General features: G+C 37.7%; 1 protein-coding gene across 2 annotated transcripts in view; it reads left to right on the forward strand.

The window, feature by feature from the left end:
• Positions 1 to 26,626, forward strand: part of atrn (attractin) — a 300,415-nt gene that overhangs the window by 201,545 nt on the left and 72,244 nt on the right. For both annotated transcript variants that reach the window (XM_028801455.2, XM_028801456.2), the window contains exon 25: positions 14,349 to 14,410. In XM_028801455.2, coding sequence (XP_028657288.2) covers positions 14,349 to 14,410 — 62 coding nt within the window. The remainder of the gene's footprint in view (positions 1 to 14,348; positions 14,411 to 26,626) is intronic.

Consider the following 26,626-nt stretch of genomic DNA (forward strand, 5'->3'; position numbering starts at 1 on the left):
TCCCTTTGTGATATAATGAAATGATGTAGACGTGTAGATCCTTTAGCCTCATAATCTGTGGTTTATAATCCTATGTTCAAATTGCTTTTTGTTTAGAGTTCTATAAGCATACGCCCAACAAATTCTGTTTAATGTGTGGAATGAAGTGTATTTATAACATTACAGAAAAATGCAATATGTGCTTTGAACAGAAAGATAGGTGACTATTTATATGTGGTAATAAAAACGTAATATGAGAATTGTGTAAAATTTACTAAACTTCATTGTTAAAAAAAAAAATTAGAAGTGCTTACATTTTATAATACTTCAAAAATTGCTTTATCTTTTTTTAATTTTAAAATAAGTATTAGTTTTTGGATGTATTAATGAATACCATACAGTGTACAATGAAAATACTATATTTAAAGTGATTTGGTAGTTGTAATCATGATTATTTTTGATTACTGCTGTATGGTGAGTTTAATTATCCACTCAAGAAGTCTTTTTTGAGGTGATTTTTTTTTTATTTTATTTTGTTATGAAAACTTACCAGATATGTCCTCTTTTGAGGCCACAAAAATTTCAATACAAGAAAACATGCTCTCTGTGTTTGTGACGCAGAGTTTGTGACAACAAAAGGGACCTGGAAATAATCTTTTTATCTTGTATTCCTGGTACTATTTTTTCTTGAGGTAAGGATGTGTTTGCTGTTTGCTTGTGCAATTGCAGTGGCCTTGGTGGGAAGAGTTCTCATATAAATACAGAAGTAAATCGACACAATACTAAGGCCGTGGTAGGAAAAAATTAGTGTAATTTTTGTCTGTTGAGAGGAAACCATGCGCTCTTGGTGTGATAGGTTGTTGCTGAGTAGAGTGTACACCTGGTTTTTTTTTTGTTTTTTTTTTTAATGGCCAAATTTCATAATATTGATGCTTTTTGTACAAGCTATTTTACTGTCTGTGTGTGTGATTTGCAAGTCATGGATCAATACTTGATAACTTTCTTGGCTTGAAAAATTGACATGTTCGGAAAGTTGTAAGCTTTTTTTTTTTCTGGTGGTGCCCCATGACTTTTCTTATAAAATGCCAAGACAGGCTATATATTCTTAAATAACTTCAACTTGAAGAATTAACTTTGCTGCTTCTATGATCCAGAACTTGTATTAGGGGATTTAAAAAGAGAAAAGCCAAGCAAAATGACACCTTTTATTGGCTAACTAAAAAGATTTCAATATGCAGGCTTTCGAGGCAACTCAGGCCCCTTCTTCAGGCAAGATGTAATCATTTAAAAATGAATGGCTCAAATAGTGATATGTTAACACAAGCTGGGCCAGGATAAGCAGGCTAGATGGATTGATGAATGGATGTATCAGCATGTCCAGTATCCTCTTAAGTAATGTTTTACTCTGAGTTTAAGAAGTAGTGGTATGTTCCAAAATCCATCTGCTTTTTATTTAAATAACTGTCTTTTGTTGGTCATATGCTCAAACAAACTGCTGTAAACAGGTTATTAATATAATACGTTTTTTTTTTTTTTCAGTGTAACATAGTGGCTAGGTCTTCTATATTGCACATCCTCAAAGACCAACAGGTTAGGTTGCCTGGTATAGTATTGTAAATTGGTCTAGTATAAGTGAATGTGGACACTAACAGGAGCATGCCCTTCAATAGACCTGTCCCAAGTTTAAGGCTGGTCCTTGCCTTGCATTCAGTGCCTCTAGAATAGGCAGTGACTTTCTGAAACTCTTAGCTAGATACATTTTATACTAACAAACTTTAAATTTGGCATATTGTTTAAGATAATCTCTTTTGTGCAGGGCAAAAGTAATTTTTTTCAACAGTGTTCTCAGATTATTTAACTTTTTATTGACTATATCATAATTCTAGTGACTAACTGAATATGCAGTATATTTTATTAGAAAATATGTTTATAACTGTTTTGAGTTTACCATTAACATGTGGCCCAAATTTCAGCTAAGTTACAGTAACAAATTGAGCAATTATGCTATCACTTGTAAGTGCTAAATGCATTGTTTAGACATTAAGCATATGTATACTCTTGTATGTAGTAACTGACAGAACTTTAGAACTAAGCAACCTTCACCAAACATCATAGATAGTGATTAGATTTGCACAATAGTTTAGAAGAATTTTAGACCATTCCTCTTTACTTCTGTAGCCTTTTCAAGTTTTATATACATCCACTTGTCATCTTCTTAGGTCCTCTGACTCTTCTGTTGATAACAGCGTGATTCAAGTAAAAAGATCTTTCTTGAAAATCACAGGCTCTATTAGGAACCAGTACTTTATGTGCCTTTTTATACACCAATATCATATCATTAAGTACTACACCTGACTCCTAATTTGCTTTCAGAGAGAAATCAGTAGCCTTAAGGTTCACATACTTTTGGCAGTCCAGGATGAGAATATTAGAAAATGTTCAGTACCAACTAAATGTTGTACGATTGTGTGTTATTGGTTTAACCAAAGTGTGTATGTCTTATTATTGTGACTTGGTTGAAGATCAAACAACATTTGATTGAGTGATTACATCAGAAATCCCAGTAAATGCAAAGGTTTTTACAAAATTTCCTTGTAACTGTATTTGAGCATTGATGCAGCAATGGTTGTAATTATATTCTACATTTACATGTGTCCATTATGGTGGAACTGATAAACTAATGCAAACACTGAACAGTATATGAGTAACAATTGTGGAATATGCATTAAAGAAAGATGTGTGTGTGTGTGTGTGCGCGCGCGCGTGTGTGTGTGTATATGTGTGTATGTATATGTGTGTGTGTATATATATATATATATATATATATATAGTTCACTAAGCCAGAAGACAAGTAGCCGACCATGGAAAGCACGCCGGAAGGGGCGTGGATTCACTAAACCGCCGACAAGTAAGACGCCAATGGCACACGCAGGAAGGAGCCACGCCCACCAACTCTTAGACCATTGGATACAACGAAAAAATCACAGCCACGCCCACCAACTCGGACGCGACGCCTCGAAAAACATGCCGTCATTTCTGTTTGTCTGTGCCACAGGCCACTTGCAGCTCTGAGCCACGTTGACTTTTCATTAGTCAACCTCAGTGGAATCTTGGTTCACACAGAGGCAGCGCCAGAGAGAGACAGAGGCACACACACACACACACACACACACACACACACACAGAGGCAACACCAGAGAGAGACAGAGGCATACACAGGCAGCGCGAGAGAGACAGCCACGCACACACACACACACAGGCAACGCCAGAGAGAGACAAGCACACACACAGGCAGCGCGCTCGAGAGGGAGCCGTGCACACACACAGAGGCAACGCCAGAGAGAGACAAGCGCACACACAGGCAGCGCGCGAGAGAGAGCCACGGACACACACAGAGGCAGCGCCACAGAGAGACAGAGGCACACACAGGCAGCGCAAGAGAGAGCCGCGCAATCCTTTAAAACTGAAGTTAAACCACAATGAAGGAAGCAGTCTTTAAAAACCAGTAAGCCCTGTGCCTCTTTTTCATTAGCGTCTCACCTGCTTCAGGCCCTGCAACAGTCGAGACGCTCTCTCTGCAGCTGACCTACTCTGTGCCTGACTCCACTACTGTCAGTCGCCTGATTAAAAATGGCCTTTTGAAGGTGAGCTATGGACCCGCTATACCACAGGAACACATTGCCTTCGAGCCTGCTCTCGCTCACTCTAACGTACCGGCTTTCTCTCTCTCTCTCTCTCCTCACTCGCTCACACACTGCACAGGGGAGAAATGCCCGAAGCACGAGTCTACCCGAAAACCGTTTCAGCCACACTTCCACACCCCTTGCTACACTGTGAGTGCGATGATTATTTATTTAAAAATGGGCTTTTGAAGGGGAGCTGTGGACCCGCTATACCACAGGATCACCTGTGATATTGCCTTCATATTGTTTTCCTTTTATTTATAATCCTGTTGAGCAGATCAGACACCCAGGCAAACAACACTGAATAATCAATAGCTGCGACTACTTTGCCCGCCCCCACTCCTCACCTGAGTCGGTTTCGTCTCTGTTCAGCAGTGTTTGCCAAACTCGGTCCTGGTGAACCCCTGTGGCTGCAGGGTTTTGTTCCAACCAGATTCCTAATCATTAATGCCGGTTAAACTCATCCGGGATAAGTCGGTTTTTCAAACGCAGCCATGTAGCAGATTAGTCTAGCAATATGTAATAATCCGAGATGAATGAGTGAAAAGCCAATATATATTGAGTCTACAAAACATGATCAGCAAGTCTTTGATAGGCTACAACAAAATGATGAAAGAATGGGAGCATTTTTTTCACACAAGCTGAGTGGGTGGGTGTTAGTTAGTTAATTAGCAACTCGAAGGATTTCAAGATATAATATACACAACAGGTAACACTGCAAAAGCGGCCCAAACCAGAAAAGACAGCTGGCAAAAAGTGGCTGACAAATTAAACGCATGTGCATTGTACTTACTGAAAGCAGCGTTACGGATTTTGCAAATGTTCATTTTTTTCCCTCTGCTTAAAAAACATTGAAAAAGCGGCGCGGATTGGTTTGCAGCATTTGTTTGTCGCAGATAATTTGCTATCCACACAGGGAGGAACCGTGAAGCGAACCCACAATCTTCCACTGTGTCCTTACTGCAAAGCATCCATACTACTACAGTGCCACAAGGCAGTTAAAGAATGCACCGGGCCACATGTTCATTTTTTCCCCTGTGCTTAAAAGACATTAAAAAACTGTTTCTCAACTGTGACTCCGGAACAACTCAGTACGCGAAATGCGGCCAGAATCGCAAACAACAATGAAAACTCTACGTGACTCACAGGTAGTGATGGGCCGCTCGATACTCAGGTTTCGACACTGTGTCGAGCTTTCGAAGCACTGCAGATTTTAATACTTGATCGAATAATGACATCTGTGATTTAAGGATTTCACATTTTCTTTCTCAAATGTGCTTACCTATATCATGGCAAAGTACAGGGATAAACCTTTATTTTCTGTCTACTCCGTTTTAATTAAGACAGAGCAAAGAAAACATTTAAGGCTATTAAATGTGATCTCAATAAAAGATCAGGGTTAATTATAATACTAATAACAGGAGTGATTATAATAATACAGTGCAAAAGTAAATACTAATTGAAAGAGCCCGGGAATGCACGAGGTGAGGCGTCTTACTTTGTTTAACTCTTGCTATCGTATAGTGCATTCTGCCTGTCGGCGTTAGTTATATTTATATTTTTTAGACATCACACACTACAAGCTGCTGACGAACCCTTCTCTTCGTTGTCAGTCTGTAGCTATGAAAAAATAAAAGCAATACGACTTTTAACAGACGTCATTGAAGTGTATCATAAGTTTCTGTAACGTTAATGAAAATGGCCAGGACATGTCACGAGAGAGGTGAGTGTCAAATGCTTCGAAGCGTCGATACGATTTCCGACACAATTGCTTCAAACGTGTTGATGCTTCGCGAGGCTTCACCCTGCCCATCACTACTCACAGGTTACTGAATGAGAAATCAGCAGACTAGCATGACAGATGGGGCGTAATGGGCGTCCTTCCCCTCTCCTCCGGATTTTTCAAATGTTAATTTTTTCCCTGTGCTTAAAAATCATTAAAAAAGCGGCCTGATTATGCGGCGTATGGTATGGCCGCGGGTTGGCTAGTATATATATAATAGTACTTTGCAAAAGTTTTAGGCAGGTGTGAAAAAATGCTGTAAACAATGAATGCTGTCAGAAATATAAATAGATTGTTTATTGTTTTCAATTTACAAAATGCAAAGTGAGCGAACAAAAGAAAAATCTAAATCAAATCAATCTTTGGTGTTACTACCTTTTGCCTTCAAACCAGCATCAATTCTTATAGGTACACTTGCACAAAGTCAGGGATTTTGTAGGATTATAGTAAGGTGTGTGATCAACCAATTATACCAAACAGGTGCTAATGATCATCAATGTCACATGTAGGTTGAAACACAGTCATTACCTGAAACAGAAACAGCTGTGTAGGAGGCTTAAAACTGGGTGAGGAACAGCCAAACTCTGCTACCAAGGTGAGGTTGTGGAAGACAGTTTCATGTCATGGCAAGATTGAGCACAGCAACAAGACACAAGGTAGTTCTACTGCATCAGCAAGGTCTCTTCCCAGACAAAGATTTCAAAGCAGACTGGGGTTTCAAGATGTGCTGTTCAAGCTCTTTTGAAGAAGCACAAAGAAACGGGCAACGCTGTGGATCGTAGACGCAGAAGTCGGCCAAGGAAACTTAGTTCAGCAGATGAAAGACACATCAAGCTTATTACCCTTCGAAATCGGAAGATGTCCAGCAGTGCCATCAGCTCAGAACTGGCAGAAACCAGTGGGACCCAGGTATACCCATCTACTGTCCGGAGAAGTCTGGCCAGAAGTGGTCTTCATGGAAGTGTTGCAGCCAAAAAGCCATACCTCTGATGTGGAAAAACAAGGCCAAGCGACTCAAGTATGCACGAAAACATAGGAACTGGGGTGCAGAAAAATGGCAGCAGGTGCTCTGGATTGATGAGTCAAAATTTGAAATTTTTGGCTGTAGCAGAAGGCAGTTTGTTCGTCGAAGAGCTGGAGAGCGGTACAATAATGGGTGTCTGCAGGCAACAGTGAAGCATGGTGGAGATTCCTTGAATGTTTGGGGCTGCATTTCTGCAAATGGAGTTGGAGATTTGGTCAGGATTAATGGTGTTCTCAATGCTGAGAAATACAGGCAGATACTTATCCATTATGCAATACCATCAGGGAGGCGTATGATTGGCCCCAAATTTATTCTGCAGCAGGACAACGACCCCAAACATACAGCCAAAGTCATGAAGAACTATCTTCAGTGTAAAGAAGAACAAGAAGTCCTGGAAGTGATGGTATGGCCCCCACAGAGCCCTGATCTCAACATCATCGAGGTTGTCTGGGATTACATGAAGAGACAGAAGGATGTGAGGAAGCCTACATCCACAGAAGATCTGTGGTTAGTTCTCCAAGATGTTTGGAACAACCTACCAGCTGAGTTCCTTCAAAAACTGTGTGTAAGTGTACCTAGAAGAATTGATGCTGTTTTGAAGGCAAAGGGTGGTCACACCAAATATTGATTTGATTTACATTACTCTTTTGTTCATTCACTGCATTTTGTTGATTGATGAAAATAAATGATTAACACTTCCATTTTTGAAAGCATTCTTTGTTTATAGCATTTTTTCACACCTGCCTAAAACTTTTGCACAGTACTGTATAATATATAATATGCACCAAAAATGCTTCCTTGGGTGAAGCAAGAAAAATCTGTGAGCGGTTGAGATTTTTTTTTTTTTTTTAATATAAAGGATGCCACTTCCATTTTTGTTTTAAAAACTCCCAAGGGCCTCCCTTCCACACCTTCAGGCAGAAGGTGAAGAAATAGTCTAGGTTTCTATTTACAGAACCTTAATGGTTACAATCAGTTTCAAGAGGCAGAGTAAGCAAACTAAATTTTAAGCCTTTTCTGTTATTAGTTGAGAAAAAGAGTCTGCTTTGCACAATGATTTTTTGATTTATCTTTATCAGAAAGAAACTTATTTTGTGAGATAAAGTTCAGAATATAGTTAAGTAATATGCTTTCAGGGACCCACACAATTACTATTTAGAAGCCAGCTTTTTACTTAATAGGGCACATGCCCAAATATGCCTTCAGCTGCAACTCTTATGGTAATGTTTCTTTGGGAGTTATTTACCAATATACAGTATGATGCAGACATGCTGGTCTAAAAATGACTAGTTCAAAAACATATTTAGGCATAAACATAATTAAGAAAGCAAAAAATAGCAAGCTTTCAAATTAAATAAGTGAAAGTAAATTCAGAACTTGCAGTACTGGCACACCACTCGGGAAGACACACTCTACAACCTATTCTGCTACAGCTGGTTTCCTTCAGCAATCCATCATATATGAAACCAAGTAGTGCCTCCAAAGTCTCTTTAATGTTTTTCCTTTTTTCACTGGCAGCATGAAATTTAAAAATAGCTGAATGATTCGGCTGTCTGAACTGGCTCCACCATCTTATAATGTGCCAAAGTTTGTCCGCAAACTAGATTGTACTTCTATCATTATGGACAGGAAAACTTTCAGTTTCAATAGCAAGAAAGTGACAGGAATGTGTAGCTAATAACCTTCATGGGAGAAGGCAGGTAAGATACCAAATAAATCCTATGTAGAACTCTACTGGAGAGCCACTCATCAAAGCAGTAATGTTTCTTAAAGATGGCAATTGATAAACCTTCAAATTGAATGTTCAGCCATTTTAATAAAGATATTCCCATCTAAATGAAGTACTTGAAAACTACATGTTATTTGATTAGCAAAATCATTAACAAATAACTTCTCCATTTTGAAAGCTTAAATACAAAGCTAATAAATTCACATGCAGAAACAAAAAATCCAAACTTTTTTGGGGAAATGGAAAATTACCTGAATTGATTTGAACAACCACAATAACTAATGTGCAAATGATTGATTGTTAAGTCTAGGATATACCATATTTGCATCTTCTATCAGTTTGTGTGGGTATTCAGCTTCGAAGGAACTAAGACCACCACAATAAAGATAGATGCTAAACACAAGATCATATAAATACAGAAGCAGACCATTGGCAAATGGGATTTTTTTTGCTAAGAGTCTTTTCGACACTAAGCTTCTCTGAGCTGCAGCAGAGTTTCATGTAGATTCAGGAAGCCAGTATGTGAAGTTGTACAAGCTGGGATAGTTAAGCTGTCTTGAATCCACAGAGAACTCACTCACCCTTTTGCTGAAGTGTAAGATATCAGTAATGGGGGTAGGGGATTGCAGATGTAGTCTCAGGTGCCAAGGCAAGAGGGCAACTTTGTCCTATACCAGACTCTGTGAAATATACATAATCTTGTTGTCTGCATGGGTTTCCCCCCCCCAGCTTCTCCAGCCTACCTTCTATAGAATATCAGAAAGGTTTGAATGTTATGGATATGTGAGTATAGACTTGTATTGTACATGAGTGTAACATGAAACAGATTGTCACCCTGTCCCAAGCTTGCTTCTTGTTTTACACCTGATGTTTCAATGTCCTATGAGAGAAGGGGTGCCAACAATGGCATGAAATAGATGCAAGCAATAGAATGACGAATAGCCTTACATTAAAATTTTGGGGGAGAAAGTTCAATAAATCTAAATCCACCTAACTTTTAATGCATCTGTCAGATTTTGCTACGTAAAGTATTTCCATCTTAACTTAAAAATATTTATCATAGTATATGATACAACTACCGTATTTTTCGCACCATAAGACGCACTTTTTTTTCCCCAAAAGAAGGTTGGAAATGTCTGTGCGTCTTATGGAGCGAATATTGCGTCACAGACCATGATGTGTATTACCTGACAAAAGTAGACATCCAGGGGTAGAGGGCGACAAAACTCACTGTTACGTTACAGGCATTCCCTCTGTGCTTAGAGGAATGTTAGACTCATTGACTCGGCATCTAATCCTTGCGTGTGCGTGAGTTGCGAAATGTAAACAAAAGCAAGATGGCATCTACATCTCATGAGGGAGCGAAGCGAGTGCAGAAAAAAAAAAAGCAGAGATTGTTTTGCGCATTATCACTGAGTCGGACTCTGGACTCCACAGATTACCAGCCGCTGGACTACTTCAGGCTGTTCTTTCCTGAAGCTGCCTTTCAGCTACTGTCAAACGAGACAAACAGGTATGCAGAGCAATTTTTTGAATCGAGGGCTGTGCTTGCACCGCATTCTCATTTTTCAAACTGGAAACCCACAACAAAACATGAGATGAAGGGCTTTATGGCATTACAAATATAGATGGGACTAGACTGGCGATATAAGTTCAGGGAGCATTGGTCCAAACGTGCTTTGTCCCCTGGTGACTTTGGACAGGTTATGTCGCGTGATGATAGGTACGTGATGCTGCAAAGTGATTGTGAGCAACTGAGCTTAATAAATTCTGACACTAGCGATGAGGAGTTCTTGGGGTTTCCATAAAACTAGAAGAGTGCTTGAAACTTAAAGTCTCTCCTTATTTGTTAATGACAGTGATGATGTTTCTTAATACCGCTGTTGAATTTACATGGTTGAAATATTATTCTGCTATATTTTATTAAACATATTAGTGCACCATTTGGTTCAGAATATTTTTTTTCTTGTTTTCATCCTCTAAACCTAGGTGCGTCTAATGGTCAGGTGCGTCTTATGGTGCAAAAAATACGGTAGCTTTTTCAGAGTGTGTGAGCCCACTTTTCTCAAAACATAAAGTGAGAAAATTGGGCTTGGTTGGCCCATGAAAAAAATGGGTAAGTGGACTGGAGACAAACAAACAAAAAAACTGAATTTCAGTTAAATGTGTCAATATCAATTTACATTATTTTCCCTTATATATCAAGGCCACTGATCCTTTTTTTAGCTAAAAGCATGGCCAAACCAGTGTTGTTTACATTTGTTTACATACTGTACATGACATTATGGCTAAAATAGGCATCTTATTTAAAGTGTTATTTAGGAGCTACAAGGAATCCCTGATCTTCTAAATTATCTACAACATCTGAGGTGATTATCACAATTAGAAGAAAACATCTGAGATAGCAACAATTTCTAGTTCTTCTTGGAATTGAGACTCCCCAAAATACAACATAGTATTATGCCCTGTTGAAACAGCATATGAAAGGATTCTAAAAGGATATAAATAAATAAGCCAAGTTTCAAGAGGAGAGGAGAGGAGAGGTTGGGAGCATGTGCTGATAGCACGTTGCAGCATCCACCACACAACAAATCACCTGTTTCAAAAGAAGTTAAAACAAAAAAGGCTATAAATAAAAATATATCTGATTTTGATATTTTAATTTCTACTACTGAGCAAAGGATGAATTCTGTAAGATTTTATAGTCTTTTGCCCTTCATTCAGATTTGGAGGGGAAGGAAAAGGGTGAGCCACAGCAATTCCAACATTACAATATTCAATTTGCTGTTTCCCCAGTTATTATGGCACACCACTAAACTTACTTTTCTATCTGTATTAATCTTTTCCATCTATCTATATACAACTATAAATAAAAGTTTTACACAAAGATCAATAAATATAAAAGAAACCCAATTTCACAACAAGAGCTAGCTGCGCCATTGAGTGGCAGCGGAGCTAGAAACAGCAATTCACTCTGTGCCCGATGTAGATTGATTACAGCTTTTGCGTCAACATTGCCTTGGCTTCAAGTGCTTTAATACCACTTGCACTTCTGTACAACAGACCCAATAATAGAGCTGTCAGATTGGTATTGAATTGCCATTATAAAATGCATCATTGCCTTATGCATAGGAAGCTAAAGCTGAAGGCAGCCAAGATGTGAAATTCTATCAGCATTTATACAAATGCTGGCCTGGCGTATTTCTTTATTGTATTTTGGTTTCTGCATTCAAACACTGCATTGTTGATGGTCAGAATTGCCTCTAAAATTCATCCACCTTTTCCTGTCCACAACATAAAGAAAGAAGAGAGGTATATTTTACTGTAGATAATCAGTAGCTTTAACAGTATTACATAGAGTATATCATTCTTTTACAACATGCAGTATGAAACTCTTAATACAGTATGTGTATTTTTATGTTAATTGTATTCTTTTACATTTGTTTTCTTAAGGATTTCATTTCTCTTTATATTCATATAAGCAGGTCTGATTTAACTGCCAAACTTTATATCCCTCCCCAGCACCCAGTGGCTCTAAAAAAAAATCATAGCTAAAAAATGTTAATTCAGTAACAAATTTTCTGGGCCTATATTGCAGTCTAATTTCATTTTCTTCCTGGCATAATCTTTGAAAATTAGGAAACGATGGCATACTTACAGTGTTTAGACACTGCTAATGCTAATCAGCATCCAAAGCTCAATTGTTTAATTAACAGAGATACTGCAGTGTTTATATTAGTGTGCACCACAATGCATACTAAATTTCACGCTTGGGAATATAGTGATAAACATATTCACAACAATTACTCAAGCTTCCATTGGTAGTCAGAATATAAATTAACGCAAAACACAACAAAAAACAATGTTTGCCTTACTAAATTGCCTTAATCAGGCCTGCATTTTGCGTTTACTGGAAACTGCAGCTCACTGAGGATTTTTCTGTCTTGCCTTAAAAATTATCATCAGTGTTTTTGGATTGTTTATAATCATCTGAAACGTTAAGGAAATGTTCTTTTTTCGTAAATTTTGTTTAGGAAGTTGTAAGTGTGGGCGGCACGGTGGCGCAGTGGGTAGCGCTGCTGCCTCGCAGTTGGGAGACCTGGGTTCACTTCCCGGGTCCTCCCTGCGTGGAGTTTGCATGTTCTTCCCATGTCTGCGTGGGTTTCCTCCGGGCGCTCCGGTTTCCTCCCACAGTCCAAAGACATGCAGGTTAGGTGGACTGGTGATTCTAAATTGGCCCTAGTGTGTGCTTGGTGTGTGGGTGTGTTTGTGTGCGTCCTGCGGTGGGTTGGCACCCTGCCCAGGATTGGTTCCTGCCTTGTGCCCTGTGTTGGCTGGGATTGGCTCCAGCAGACCCCCGTGACCTTGTGTTCGGATTCAGTGGGTTGGATAATGGATGGATGAAGTTGTAAGTGTGTAATGTATGCTTAAAATGCATTTAATTCCTTAAACAGACTTGGTTAAATGTTTCATTCTCCAGTTCTTAAGTGTAAAAATTATTACTTTAGTTTTCCAGTTTAGTGGCCTACATACAATTTGCTTCCCCTCCCAACGATATTTCTTTTTAATTTGTTTAGGTTAACCAGCTATGAAGTAAAACTGATTTGTATTGTTGTTTTTATAAAGGATTCCTGTCAAGCCATTTTGAAGAAGGATTTGAATTATAATTACTTATCAGCTGTGCATAGAAATGATTATTACTTTATACCCAAATTATTTGAGTTATGTGTATGAAAAGATAAACATTATTTATAAAAATAATGTAGAGATGAAGGAGTGCAGTATGAAGCAGTGGTCTCATAGCTTCACTGTCCTGGGTTCTAACTTTGCATTTGGTGGATTAATTTAATTGGCAACTCTAAATTTGTCCCAGTGTTTGCGTATTCTTGTGCATGTGGTTGTGTACCCTGTGATGGACTGTAATGGTGTGCTTATTGCCATGAGAATGTATGAATGCATGCATTTGTGTAGGAGTAAACTTTTAAAACAGTTTCAAATAAATATATTGATTATTTATTTGCTTAGTAAGAATTGTATCAAGATACCATGTCCTCACCATGTCTGTGAATTTCTTTCTGCATGTACATCAGTTTTAACTAGCAAATCCTCAAGATAGGCAGGTTAGATTATTTGATGACTCTTAACTCTTAAAAATGAGTTTAGTTCCCCTGTCTACATAGGTTTGATAAGTGGTTCTATTCAATAAGGGCGCGCACAAAAAGGCGACCTTCAAAAGGGCGACCTCAATTGGGCGCGGCGAATAAAGGCGCACGTAAATAAAGGCGACCTTTAAAAGGGCGACCTCAATTGAGTGCCGAATAAAGGCGCCCGTAAATATAGGCGAGCTTCAAAAGGACGACCTCAATTGAGCGGCGAATAAATGCGCGCGCAAATAAAGGCGTTCGTAGATAATTTAGTTGAAATGGCTCTGGAATATGGGAAGAGCAACAAAGGTGCAGATCTATTCGTAGTCGAAGGCTATACATTCAGAAAGGAGAAAAAACTATCAACAGGAAACACATCTGGAAATGCACTGAATATAGGATTGCACATAATCTACAGCTTTAAGTGTAACTTGCTTTCACCATTTTATACATTCAGTCATTGCCTTAATCTAATTTGAAAACAACGAAATATGTTCAGTCATTGCCTTAATCTAATTTTCTGTAATTTTGAAAACAACGATATATAGAGAGCTTTAGAAATAGTTCGTTAGAAGTAGTTCGTCAGAAGTTCATGCATTAATTAATTGGATGTTTTAATATTCTTGCTTTCACCTTTTTATACGTTCAATCATTGCCTTTATCTAATAAATTTTCTGTAATAATTTTGTTGCGTTTGCCTTTATTCGCTGCGCCCAATTGACGTCACCCTTTTGAAGCACTCCTTTATTTATGCGCGTAGTTATTCGCCGCTCAATTGAGGTCGCCCTTTTGAAGCTCTCTTTTATTTACGCGCGCCTTTATTCTGCGCTCAATTGAGGTCGCCCTTTTGAAGATCGCTTTTATTTATGTGCGCTTTTATTCGCCGCGCCCAATTGAGGTCGCCTTTTTGTGCGCGCCCTTATTGACGGATACCTTGATAAGTGTGTTAAATACTGATGTTGTAAGAGTCTTGACATGATTTGTTTTTCTTTTTTGTCTCATGCAGATTGCATTCTCCCAGCACAGCAATTTCATGGACCTGGTGCAGTTCTTTGTGACCTTTTTCAGGTAAATATGATTTTCTTGCATCGTTCTTATCCCAGCATCTCTGGGTTTAAGGCAAGTAGCACATGTACTAGTGTGCCACTCCGTCAGGTTTAGTGGTTTGATGTTTTGTTCAGGAAATCTAAACCATTTTGGCTGTATGTGCTGTCCATTTTCCATTTTATTTTCCATTCTCATTTTTTTAGCATTCTTTAAGTTTCATGATCATTCAACATTGATTGTGTTTACTTGCACTTTAATAACCCAGTTATTCATAGAAACTTGGTTTGTAAAATGCCATGTAAACCCTTATTCTGGTTAGAGAAACCAGGATATTGGTCTCTGAAAAACCTGGTTAACGTATGTAGGTTTCTTTGTAAGTAACCTGGTTATTTTGCCATGTAAACCCTTAACAGCGCTACAGTTAAGGATTTTATAGTCTACGCACGTCCTTTACATGCTGTTAGATTTGCACATGCTTCCAACAGCCATGGGTAGTAAATGGTGGAAGCGTCTACAAAGATCAATTTCCTAATGCCAATGTTCAGGCGATCGCGTTATTCCTTTTTCTGGTTGAAATAATCTGTCTCGGTATTTCAGAAATCCCTTAGTTGATGAGCTGAACAGTGCTAAGCTCAGCACCACAATCTCGGGAGCAGTAGGGTCATGTGATAAAAGTAATGTGTGTTGCGTAGTCCAACTATACAATATTTAGTAAAGTAAAAATACCCGTTATTATTATTGCCCCAGCTGTGCTTGGTGTAAGACAAGAAGCACTTGTTTTGGTATGCGCTACTCCTTTGGCTTAGGATTTATGAGCAAATGCTGGCCAATCAAATATTCAGTTTTTTCATACAAAGGATGAAAAAGTACATGTTAAATAAGTAACAATATGACATTCAGTTGCCTTTTTTTTTTTTTTCTGTAAGTAACAAGTAATGTCACTAAGTTACTTTCAAAAGGAGCATTCCCCACACTGGTCAGGAGAAACAGGCTCCTTGTATGTTTTTGGATTCATGGAGGCCGGTGCAGAGCAGTTTAATAAGTGTTTTTTGCCAACAGAGAACTCGACAGGTGGATTCGCACTTGCAAATGTGAGTTTGAGTTTTTAACAAACCAGGTTTCTTCCAAGGTTATTCATCTTACCACAGTTTTGTGTGTGCATGTAAATGCACTTAGTTTGTTCTAAAAAGCCAATCGTAGTAATGTGTACTAACAAGAATTCTTCATTTCAATAAAAAAAAATCTAAAATATTCTTCAGTAAGAGGTGGTCCAAGTGCAGTTTTCTTGGACCACCTCTTCAGAGCATTACTGAAATTCAAAATAAAGACTTAATCAGTGTTAAGACTACATTACAGTATGTGTAATATATCTTCATTAACACACAATATAAAATGAAGGTATTCTTAGGTGCTCATTGATTCAGTTTGTGAAACCTTTAATGACCATAAGGAAGCAAAGACTTGTTTGTTGTCTGAAACTTTGCAACTATCCAACACTTCTCAGAGTCACTCCTGTTGTTTAGAGAATTATCACAAAGATAGTTTTTGGAATAATTAACCAAAAGTCATATTCTAATGGGGTTAGTTTCACACCAGGAGGTAGTATAAAGTTAATTTTTACCAGAAGGCCTCAGAAATTTTAGGTCTGTCCGAATTATTCATGTCAGTAACTTTTCATGGACTTCGTGTTCATATCTCAGTAAAACATTTATTTAAAAAAAAAAAAAAAAAAACAGGTCAAACTAGTCCTGTGCAAAGGAACATGGCGGTAAAATTCCGTCACTTGAGTAATTTAAATGGGACTAAAGATAAAGAGGTCCACAGGAATACTTTAGCCAGTGCCTGAAGTGGGAACTGTTGCTGTACTGATTGTTGTGCGTGCTGAATAATGGGTTTTGGGTAGAATCATATCCCTATGGACGATCATCGCTGCACTGATATACAAAATTTGTATAGAAAAGCACATTTGTATTGTGTTGTTCCCTTTGGAGGCACAAATGGACATCCTGTTTTTATAAATAAAGGCTGCTAACGTGGTCTGAGCTGACAGTTAAGCATTCATTAACTAAATGCTGGGAAATGATGGTGCAGAGTAAAGTACTGCTGGTAAATCACAGGTTTTACTCCACCTCTGGGTGTAAAACTAATCTCGTCCAAATAGGTCTATGAATGCACTTAATTGCTAATAAGGTCCTTTCTTTTTATAAAGATCTGATCTGACCATATTCATTCACAGTTAAAATCTGTAATCATAGACTTCACCACGGATGATAGAAATCAAATATGCCATAATTTAATTTATGGTGATTTCATTTTTATTTTATTTTTTTTAGTTAAAATTTATGTTGAGTTTAATTGTACAGAAGTATTTATCTGGGCTTTTGGCCCATCTCTAGCCAGAATTAAATAAAAAAGAGCAGCTTAAAAAAATAAATACTCCCACAGTGATGGAAATGTGGCAAATGCAAATACCTTGTAGGAGAATACCTTACAGAAATTAACACTCTTGAAAAGAACATTTTTTAAAAATCAGATTATTCAGTCTTTTATTTTGTGTGGCAGTTTCCATAGCAAATTTATTATAAGGCACTTGATAAGCACATAAGCATACAATACAAAGCTACTTAACATTATTAGTTTAATGTAAATCATATCAATTATTATTAACTCATGTAAATCGGCCAACAACTGTTGCTTATTTTAGCCATGAAACTGTGTGCCACTAGATGGCACTGTTAGCCCAATTAATGAAAAACACTTCACTAGGATAAGGATGAACATAGCCAGTGATTGTATAACATTGTTTCAGAATTGTTTGCGCTGTACATGAATGGGAGAGTTTGTCTTCTCTTTGTAATACTTTTAGCACTCCTTTTGGCTTTAATAATATAGTTCATTCCTCATAACAATAGGAATACCTATTTCAGTAACAAAGAAGAGCTTATTTTATTTAAATTTGCAGTTAATGTCAGGTGACTGCTCAAAATCTAATCTTATGTGATATACCTTGTTCTTAGTTAAGCAGCATTTGCTGTGTTTGGTTTGCTTGTTAAAATCTAATAAAGCCATATTTCCTAATTAGCCTAGAAACAAGCAGTTAAACACAGTGATAGGTAAATGTGGTGTGCTTCTTATTCACTAGAAAAGTATTGTTTTACTTTTTTCTTTTCTTCAAATGATGACGCAAACCTTTTTCTTTTCAGACTTACTCAAAATTAGTTTTTCATCCAAGTTTACTGCTAATTGTATTGCTTATCTGAGTCATTGCTGTTCAAATGAAAAGCTCTGTTGAGCCACATCTCTGCACATAACTATGGAATTGACAATGGCGCTTTTAGAAATTTAATATAGTTGCTTTTTAAAAGACTAGGGGGCTCTGCCCCCTGCTCGCCTCGCTCGCCAACCCCCGTGTTTAGTTAATTGGATATACAATTTTAAAAGCTTTTTTTTTCTTTGGAATTGTTTCAATTTTGTTATTTGCACTTTTACTTTAAAGCTTCAGTAAAAACAATATTTGGAATTACCTTTTCTTCAAGATCGCATTGAATTTTGATTCTGTTTTTGGACTTACATTGTGACAGGCTGTGATGCAACAACAGGAGATCTGAGTGTGCCACTAGCAGAGGAGCTAAACTGCTTCTTTGCTCGCTTTGAAACATCACAACAGCAGCACTCACCTGCTCCAGCCCTGCTACCACCCTCACCGGGTTCCTGCACCACACCACTCACTGTAAAGGGCCACGATGTCAGACAGGTGCTCCTGGCAGTGCACCCCAAGAAGGCTGCCGGCCCAGATGGAGTGCCTGGTAAGGTGCTCAGAGCGTGTGCCCACCAGCTCACCTTTATCTTTACCAAAATCTTCAACCTCTCCCTAGCCCAGGCAGTCATTCCATCCTGCCTAAAATCAGTCACAATCATTCCAGTGCGGAAGAAGTCTCCCATCACCAGCCTAAATGATTATCGCCCTGTGGCCCTCACTCCAGTAATCATGAAGTGCTTCAAGAGACTGGTTCTCCAGCACATCAAGGACTATCTCCCCCAAGACTTCGATCCCTATCAATTCGCATATCACACGAACAGATCCACAGAATACGCCATTGCTGTAGCTCTCCACTCTGTGCTGAGCCATCTGGAACAGCAGCAGAGCCACGTCCGGATGCTGTTTGTGGATTACAGCTCAGCTTTTAATACAATCATTCCTGATATTCTCATCACCAAACTGGTCACTCTTGGCCTCCCCCCCTCTCACATGTGTCTGGATAAAAGACTTTCTTACCAACCGACTCCAGACTGTGAGACTTGGAGCCCACCACTCCTCCATTCGCACACTGAACACTGGTACCCCGCAAGGCTGTGTGTTGAGCCCCCTTCTATACGGTCTCTATACCCACGACTGCAGTCCGGCCCACAACAACAACAACCTCATCGTCAAGTTTGCTGATGACACCACAGTGGTCAGACTCATCTTAAAGGGAGACGAGGCAGCTTACAGAGAGGAGGAGACGAGGCAGCTTACAGAGAGGAGGTCCTGAAGTTGGCAGCCTGGTGTTCAAAGAACAATCTGGCTCTGAACACCAGGAAAACCAAGGAGATCATTGTCGACTTCAGGAGGCACAGCACCGACTTAGCCCCCCTTTACATCAATGGCGAGTGTGTGGAGAGGGTCCATACCTTCCGGTTTGTTGGCGTCCTTATCTCCGCTGATATCTCCTGGACAGACAACATCACAGCAGTCATCAAGAAGGCTCAGCAGTGGTTACACTTCCTGAGGGTCCTCAGAAAGCACAACCTGGACTCCAGCCTGCTACTGAACTTCTACCGCTCATCCATCGAGAGCCTGCTGACGTATTGTATCACAGTATGGTACGGCAACTGCACCATGGCAGACAGGGAGAGAGGCTTCAGCGAGTAGTAAAGGCAGCACAGAAGATCATTGGCTGCCCTCTCCCCTCCTTGATGGACATTTACACCTCCCGCTACCTCAGCAGAGCAAAAAACATCATCAAGGACAGCTCCCACCCTGGCTCTGATCTGTTTGACCTGCTGCCCTCAGGGAGGCGCTACAGGTGCATCACAACAAGGACAAACAGACTCAAGAACAGTTTTTTCCCAAAAGCCATAACCATTCTAAACTCACACATGCACTGACTACACAGTCTAACCCCCCCAACCCCTGGACTTCCTTCTGTCCATCAACTGTGCAATATCCAATATCTAAATGGTACTGATAATAACTGTGTAATATCTGTATACTGTACAATATCATTACTCTCAGGGTCCAACATCCACTACTCACTGCACATGATCATCATTATTGTGCAATATTTAAATTATGTGCAATAACCCAATAGTGCAGTAGTTATTTATTCTTTCCAGTATTTAAATAATGTGCAATAACTCAATTTAGTTATTATTCTTTCCATTTGTATATAGCGTCGCAGAACTTTTTTTTTTTTTGCAACTTTTTCCACCATTTGTTTATTTGTTTATTTACTTGTTGTGTTCTACATATATGTCTGCACTGAAGGAGCTGCTTTTAATCTCATTGTACATGTGTATAGTGACAATAAAAGGCATTCTATTCTATTCTATTATTTGCGGAATATATACTACATTACCTTTCTTTTCGCCTGTTAAAATTTGCACCGCTTCTCCATGATCATAAATATACACCTGACCGAATTGAGGTTTCTTTGAAATTAAACTTGTCTTTGATTTAATTGTTGCGGGACCCCAGATTCTCATAGCGTATGGTCCATTATTGTGTAAATCTACATTTTGGGCATTGAATGATGCGAAGGAGAAAAGATTATTGTAGACTCGGATATTTTGCCTGTAGTGTTTGTGGATTCTGCGGTGGGCTGGTGCCCTGCCCGGAGTTTGTTCCTGACTTGCGCCCTGTGCTGGCTGGGATTGGCTCCAGCAGACCCCCATGACCCTGTATTCGGATATAGCGGGTTGTGAAATGACTGACTGACTGTTTGTGGATTTCACTTTCCCCAGACATCAATTCTTTATCTCTCTATCTCTAACTCTAACCAGCACTGCATGTGTTTCACCCCCTCGTTTTTGAACCTCTTTATGACGTTTTACTTTGTTTTCTACTCTGTCTTTTATTTCTGATCTCGCGTTGTCCTGCTATTTTTTTCCAATTATACCTGGTCCGTGATGATTATTTTCCCTTTTTTCGAGTAATAATTTCCATTTGTTTGCGTTAATGCGATCTTTACTATCTTTTTTTTTTTTTTTGATACTTTCGAATTTTACTGCTTTCATATTCTTTCGCTTTCTCTGCATGTATATCATGCCATTGTTTTTTCTTTTTATTTGAGCCTTTCGAATTCCACTGCTTTCATAATCTCTTATCTGTATTTTTTTCTCTCCAACGCTTTTTGGTCTCTTTTCTCCGTGCTGCTGTTTCTTCTTCGCTTAGTCGTTGACGTTTCATCTAGAACGTATTGTCCTTATAAACTTTATATGAGCTGAGAGCAGAGGATCTGTGTCTGCTAAAAGCCTTTACACGACTGAAAGTTTTGATGACCGTGGTCTTATTTGAAAATGGTTGTAAGTAGTGTGTGACTTGCAAGAATCTCATGTTCCACATCCCCGCGAGACGGTCCTGGGACAATCTCTTGGCACCAAGTCTCATGTTTAAGGTCCCTGCGAGACGGTCCTGGGACAATCTCTTGGCACCAAGTCTCATGTTTAAGGTCCCTGCGAGACGGTCCTGGGACAATCTCTTGGCACCAAGTCTCATATTTAAGGTCCCTGCGAGACGGTCTTGGGACAATCTCTTGGCACCAAGTCTCATATTTAAGGTCCCTGCGAGACGCTTCATGGCCAGTCTCTTTCGTCTTTTAAGTGTCTTCCGACAAGATCCCGTCTCTTCTCCCTGGTCTCCCTTCCAAGATTTTTTTTATAATAGAGAGATATGTTTTGTACCCTTGGAATTGCCTTTGGTGGTCTGAACCCTTTGTCCTCTTCATCTGTTCTTTTTGATCTGAATTAAGCAGTGTGAGCATACGTCGCTTATTTCATGGGACAGTTGCATCAATCAATGAAAGTTGAGGTGCAACAAATAATTCTTCAAAAAACAGCAAAAAAGTGCATTATTTTTGTCATATTTTAGAAATGTTACTTCCCGGAGGTGTAACTTATGCAAACAATGAACTCTGCATTTATTTGCATTTAGATCCTTGTTAACCATACAGTAAATTTATGAATCATTACTAGTTAATTAGAAGCAGTTGTCTGAAATACAATATTTACATTTATAAGAGACTTGAAACTCTTTTTTTATGCCATATTAAATCATTTAAAAAACTGAAGTTAAATTTATGATTATCCTAAAATCCAGGCTTATTGCATAATGAGAGTTTACAGTTAATAACATACTGTATATGAAAAAAGGATAAGGGCACACTGATTTTTCAATCATGGGATCAGAATATTTAAATTATCTGAAAAATGTAAAAATATTTGAAAATTGCAGAGAAGCATTACTTGGGTGGGAAGCATTAGTTGGGTGGTCCTAGAAGTAAGCATATTTTGTGTTTATGGTGAGTGGATAATTACTGTAAAGTTCTGATAAAACCAGAACAGTATACAGTATATAGTTTTGCTGTTAGCTGATGATGAAAATAAAGTCCTGCTCTTATTTAAACATTATTCATGTTCTACATTTGGGTTGAAACAAAAATGAAATCAATACTGTAAATTACCAACAGCAACTTGCCCAAACAACTCTGCTTTTATTTATTTATTTATTTATTTATTGGCATTCTATGTTTCTTACATGCTTTCTTGCTAGCTTCCTTGCTTAAAGACCACTTAGAGGAATACAATTTTGTTGAACGTAGGCTTACACACACATTAATATCCAATATGTTATCTTTTATTTAGTTTATATGTTAAATCATTGTGCTTAGTAAAGTTTGAATGGCTGCAGTAAAGCTTTCAGATGTGATTAGCAAAGAAGTTCTGGCAACTGTGTAGTTCTATGGAGACCTTTTATTAGTTTGTCTTCCAGTCTTTTCAGTGGTGTCCTGTGCCCATGGTGGATTTTGGGAGTGTGTGATATGTAAATATCACAGCATACTTAAAAGCTCTAATGGTTTCAGTTTCTGTTGGTATAATGTATTTATATACACTATATACTTTTATGAATGAAGCTTTTTATGTTTAGCAAATGTATTCATGATTAATTTTGCACACAGGTTTGTTAATGCTCTGCTACACAAATAGATTCAGTGGCATGTATTCACCTCTCTGGCGTGAACCAATGAAAGTGCAGCTTTTTGCTCATTTACTCACTGATGCAGTGGTAACACAGGACAAAACCAGGCCTTTTTTTCCTTCTTTCAAATCATTAACTTTAAAAATACATACATTGTGAAACCCTCTTAATCCAGTACAGAATCATACGGGGGAGTTACCATTACTGTTACTTTTAAGACACTTATACACAGACATTAGACTACTTTTCCCATTTTCTTTTGTGCACACAGATTTTCACAAGTGCATAATTCCTATTTGTCAATTATTATATTGGAGGACAAATTACCATAAATGTGTAGTTGAACAGCTTTCTGATTGTATTTTGCAATATAGTCAGTACACTCAGCATTTTTTTTTTTTTTTTTTTTTATCTTCCTTGAAGTAAAACTTAATTGGTATCAGGTTATCTTGTATTGGCATCATTGCTTTTTTGTAGCAAACAGTTTTTCATAATTTATTTGCTTTTTATATTTTAGTATCTTAATAGTCCAGGAATTAAAAGAAGAGTGTACCTAAATTTGGAAGCTTCAAAAAAGAATTTTAAGTCTGCAGAAACATTTAAAAATAAGTATAAATAAAAGTGACATAAAACTACAAAAATTGGTATGGTTCACAGACAACCCAAGTAGGTCTGACAATATGGACTTAAATAGATAAGTGATTACTTTAAACTAAAATGCGATATTTGATATATCCTGGTATGTTTTCAAAACACCTTAAAGATTAAATGTCAGCACCATATACACATGCATATACAAATTTTCTATGCAAAGTTCAAAACCTGGTATATTTTTTCACAATTGTAATATGAAAAAGTATTATGACAAGGGAAACTTTTTTAGTTCTCAAAATTTAACAATTTCATGAATAGGCATGCTTCAAAGAAACATCTTAAATAACATGTTTGTTATCCAAGCATTTTTGTTTTATGTCCCCTGTAGTTCTTTTTGAGATTCCATTGTATGTACAGTATTACCTTGAACACCTTGCCTGCAATTCTGGTATCAGTGTCTGCCAGTCAGTAAACATTACTCTTTCTTCATTGGACTGCTTTATATAAGGAAAGACATAGCTCTTGATTAATTACCACGCAAATCACAGATCATCATGCATGTGTAGTATGCATATATTTTTTATGGTTCTAAGTTATGTGTTTTCATCTATAGAGTGACAAAACAGTTCACAAATGGAGGTAGTATGTCTACCCCATTTATTGCCTATTTTCTAAATATAAAGAAATCCATTTCTTCAGTCTGATTAAATTTATTTGTATGTGTGGTCTAACATAAATACTGAAACATAACCGTTAAATTACATCAAATGATGATTTTAAAACCAGTGTGTTTACAGTGCTTTTGACAGTTCAAGTTTAAACAGTTGTGAAAAAGTTCTCAACCAGTGCTTGAAACAGAATTACAAAACAAATCTAACAACAGAACCAGCAGTAAAGTAATTTGTATTTATCTCCATTCCACGCATTGCTCATAAAGTCTGAATAAACTCTTTATCCTAAATGCTGCAACATCCCATGTTTAAACCTTTACAACACAAGAAGTAACAAAGAAAATGATAATGCGCTGCAGCTATAATTTAACCACCCCAACATTAAGTGTTAATTGGTTATGGTTTACAGTGTTGCATTTTAATGCAATGAGGACAGTCTGTATATGGATTAAGTGAGTTTGAAAATATATGTTTTGAAAAGAAAAACTACTCTGAAAGACAATTTTCCCCGCTAGATTATGAAAATAGTACTTTTTTTTTTTTCTTTTTTTTTTTATACAGTTTTTCTTTTTTTAATAATTTTTTTTTGTATCCCGTTTTTCAGACTGATATGCAGGGCATCAAAAGTTAAAATTTCTCATTTGAAAATAGTGGAGGAAACCACTTGCCATACTGTACATTAGGCTTTTGTTCAAGCTATGGGTAACCCTGTAATGAAGACTAATTTGATCTGAAGGTCATTGCAATGTCATGCACCATTGTTATTAACACACTGCTTTTTCATACCTTGCCATAGGCTTGTGCTGCTCTTCACATTCATAAATGTACTAAAATTGTCATTTGGTTTGTTTTCCTTGACAGACTGCCTGTTAGTCTATCGGGGGATTGTCCTCACCTGTAGGCTACAATTTCTGTCATTGTTGGTTAAAATTTCAGTATTGGGTCTGCATTCATGCAGGAGGTGGCATCTATGGATTTGAGAGACAGTGCTGCAGTTCTTCATTTGGTGGTAATGAAGGTGTTGCTCTTTATACTGGACATCTCTGGAGTCCAATTAGAACAATTAAAGACATTTTATAGAATTGTTTAGAATATCACACTCAGGTTTACATTTAAACCTTTTTCATCACTCCTTGTAAGTGCATTCTCATAAGTTGATTGTTTTAATTGTCTTAATTGAAGTAGACACAGTATAACCCAGTGAAATTTGAGGTTTGCGGATCCATGCCATCATTTTTAAATGCTTTGGATTTTACGTAATACTCGCTGATTTTTTTTTTTTTAATGCCTTCATTTTAGGAATAAATCTGTTTATCTTTTTCAAAGATTAACAGTGCTGCAAAAGCATATCTGTTCATTAGATATCTTTTGGTGGAAACATTGGATAAAGATTCTATTTTGGGTTACTATCCAAGCACACAGATCTTAGTGTACTTACTGATCACCAGAACACAGCTTTATTAACTGAAGCGGTATTGTATATAATGTTAATTTTCTTGTATATTGGCGTTGTACATATAAAGATAAGTTAAGTACATTGGTGCTTAAGGAGGTTAGACAGCACATTATGAAGGTTTGATGTGTATTTTTTGAAAATTACTAAATACTGGGGAATTTCCTAAGTACTGGAAACTAACTAATGGCATCCCTTAATATAGAAAGGCTGATCAGGTGGATTCAAGTAATTATAGGTTGGTAAGCATAATGTGAATCACAGGTAAGTTGCAGGGGAGGAATTATTAAGAAAAAGATTGAGCATCAAATGACAATAACATTATTAAACAGTTAACATGGGTTCATACAAGGAAGGTCATGTGTTACTAATATGCTGGAATTCTTTGATCAACCAACAAGAAGATATGATCAGAGAGGGGTGTATGATATTATTTTTCTTGGTTTTTATAAGGTAGGCATGAACGGCCTCGAGCTAAAAGATGTGGGGATTCAGGTCGTAGTGTGTAAATGTTTGCAAAATGATCTCAAGTAACAAAATCAAAGGGTTATGGTAAAAAATAAACTTAGAAATATATGATATTAAACCTGATGTCCTTTAAGGGTAAGCGCTGAGGCCACCACCCTTTAATACATAGATATTTATATTCTTATCCAGATCATTTATATTTAACAACCTGGTTAATTCTGCAGATGATACTGAAGTAGATGGAATGAGAGCTAATGTAGAATCTGCCGAATTATTACAAAAAAAGGGTCATAGCGGTCTTGTGGGAGCTTTGTGTCGCTGTAACGCAGACAAATTCACCATTCCACACACAGCCTAGCTTGTGACAGTATCAAGATCCAAACTTGTCACCCCAATCCCAGCCCCTTGACATTTCAGTTGCTGCTTTGCATCAAGAGCAATCTGATGCAGCTCTTCTGTACCCAGCCTTGCGCCGGGCTCTAAGCAGCCCTGTTTGCATGCCTGTTGTCAGGACTTCGGTTTTTGATGCACCTTGCTTTGGTGAGATATTCAGCAAAATCATTACAAAATGTTTTGACTATATACAATTGACTAACTGATTAAACTAAGGCGTTTGTGATTTTCATATTTAAATATCATTTTAAAACATTAATTCAAATTGATTTAATTCGGTGATTAAATGATTTAATCGAAAAAATTGCCTAGCCCTAGTTTCAACAACAAACATCCCTGTATTAAACTAAAGTGGAGTTTTAGCATATTGTTGAACCTATCAAATGTTGTTTCATTTAATTAAAAAAAGTACTTGAAATTAA

This window comes from Erpetoichthys calabaricus, chromosome 5 (assembly GCF_900747795.2).
Source record: "Erpetoichthys calabaricus chromosome 5, fErpCal1.3, whole genome shotgun sequence".
In the NCBI taxonomy this organism is placed as follows: domain Eukaryota; kingdom Metazoa; phylum Chordata; class Cladistia; order Polypteriformes; family Polypteridae; genus Erpetoichthys; species Erpetoichthys calabaricus.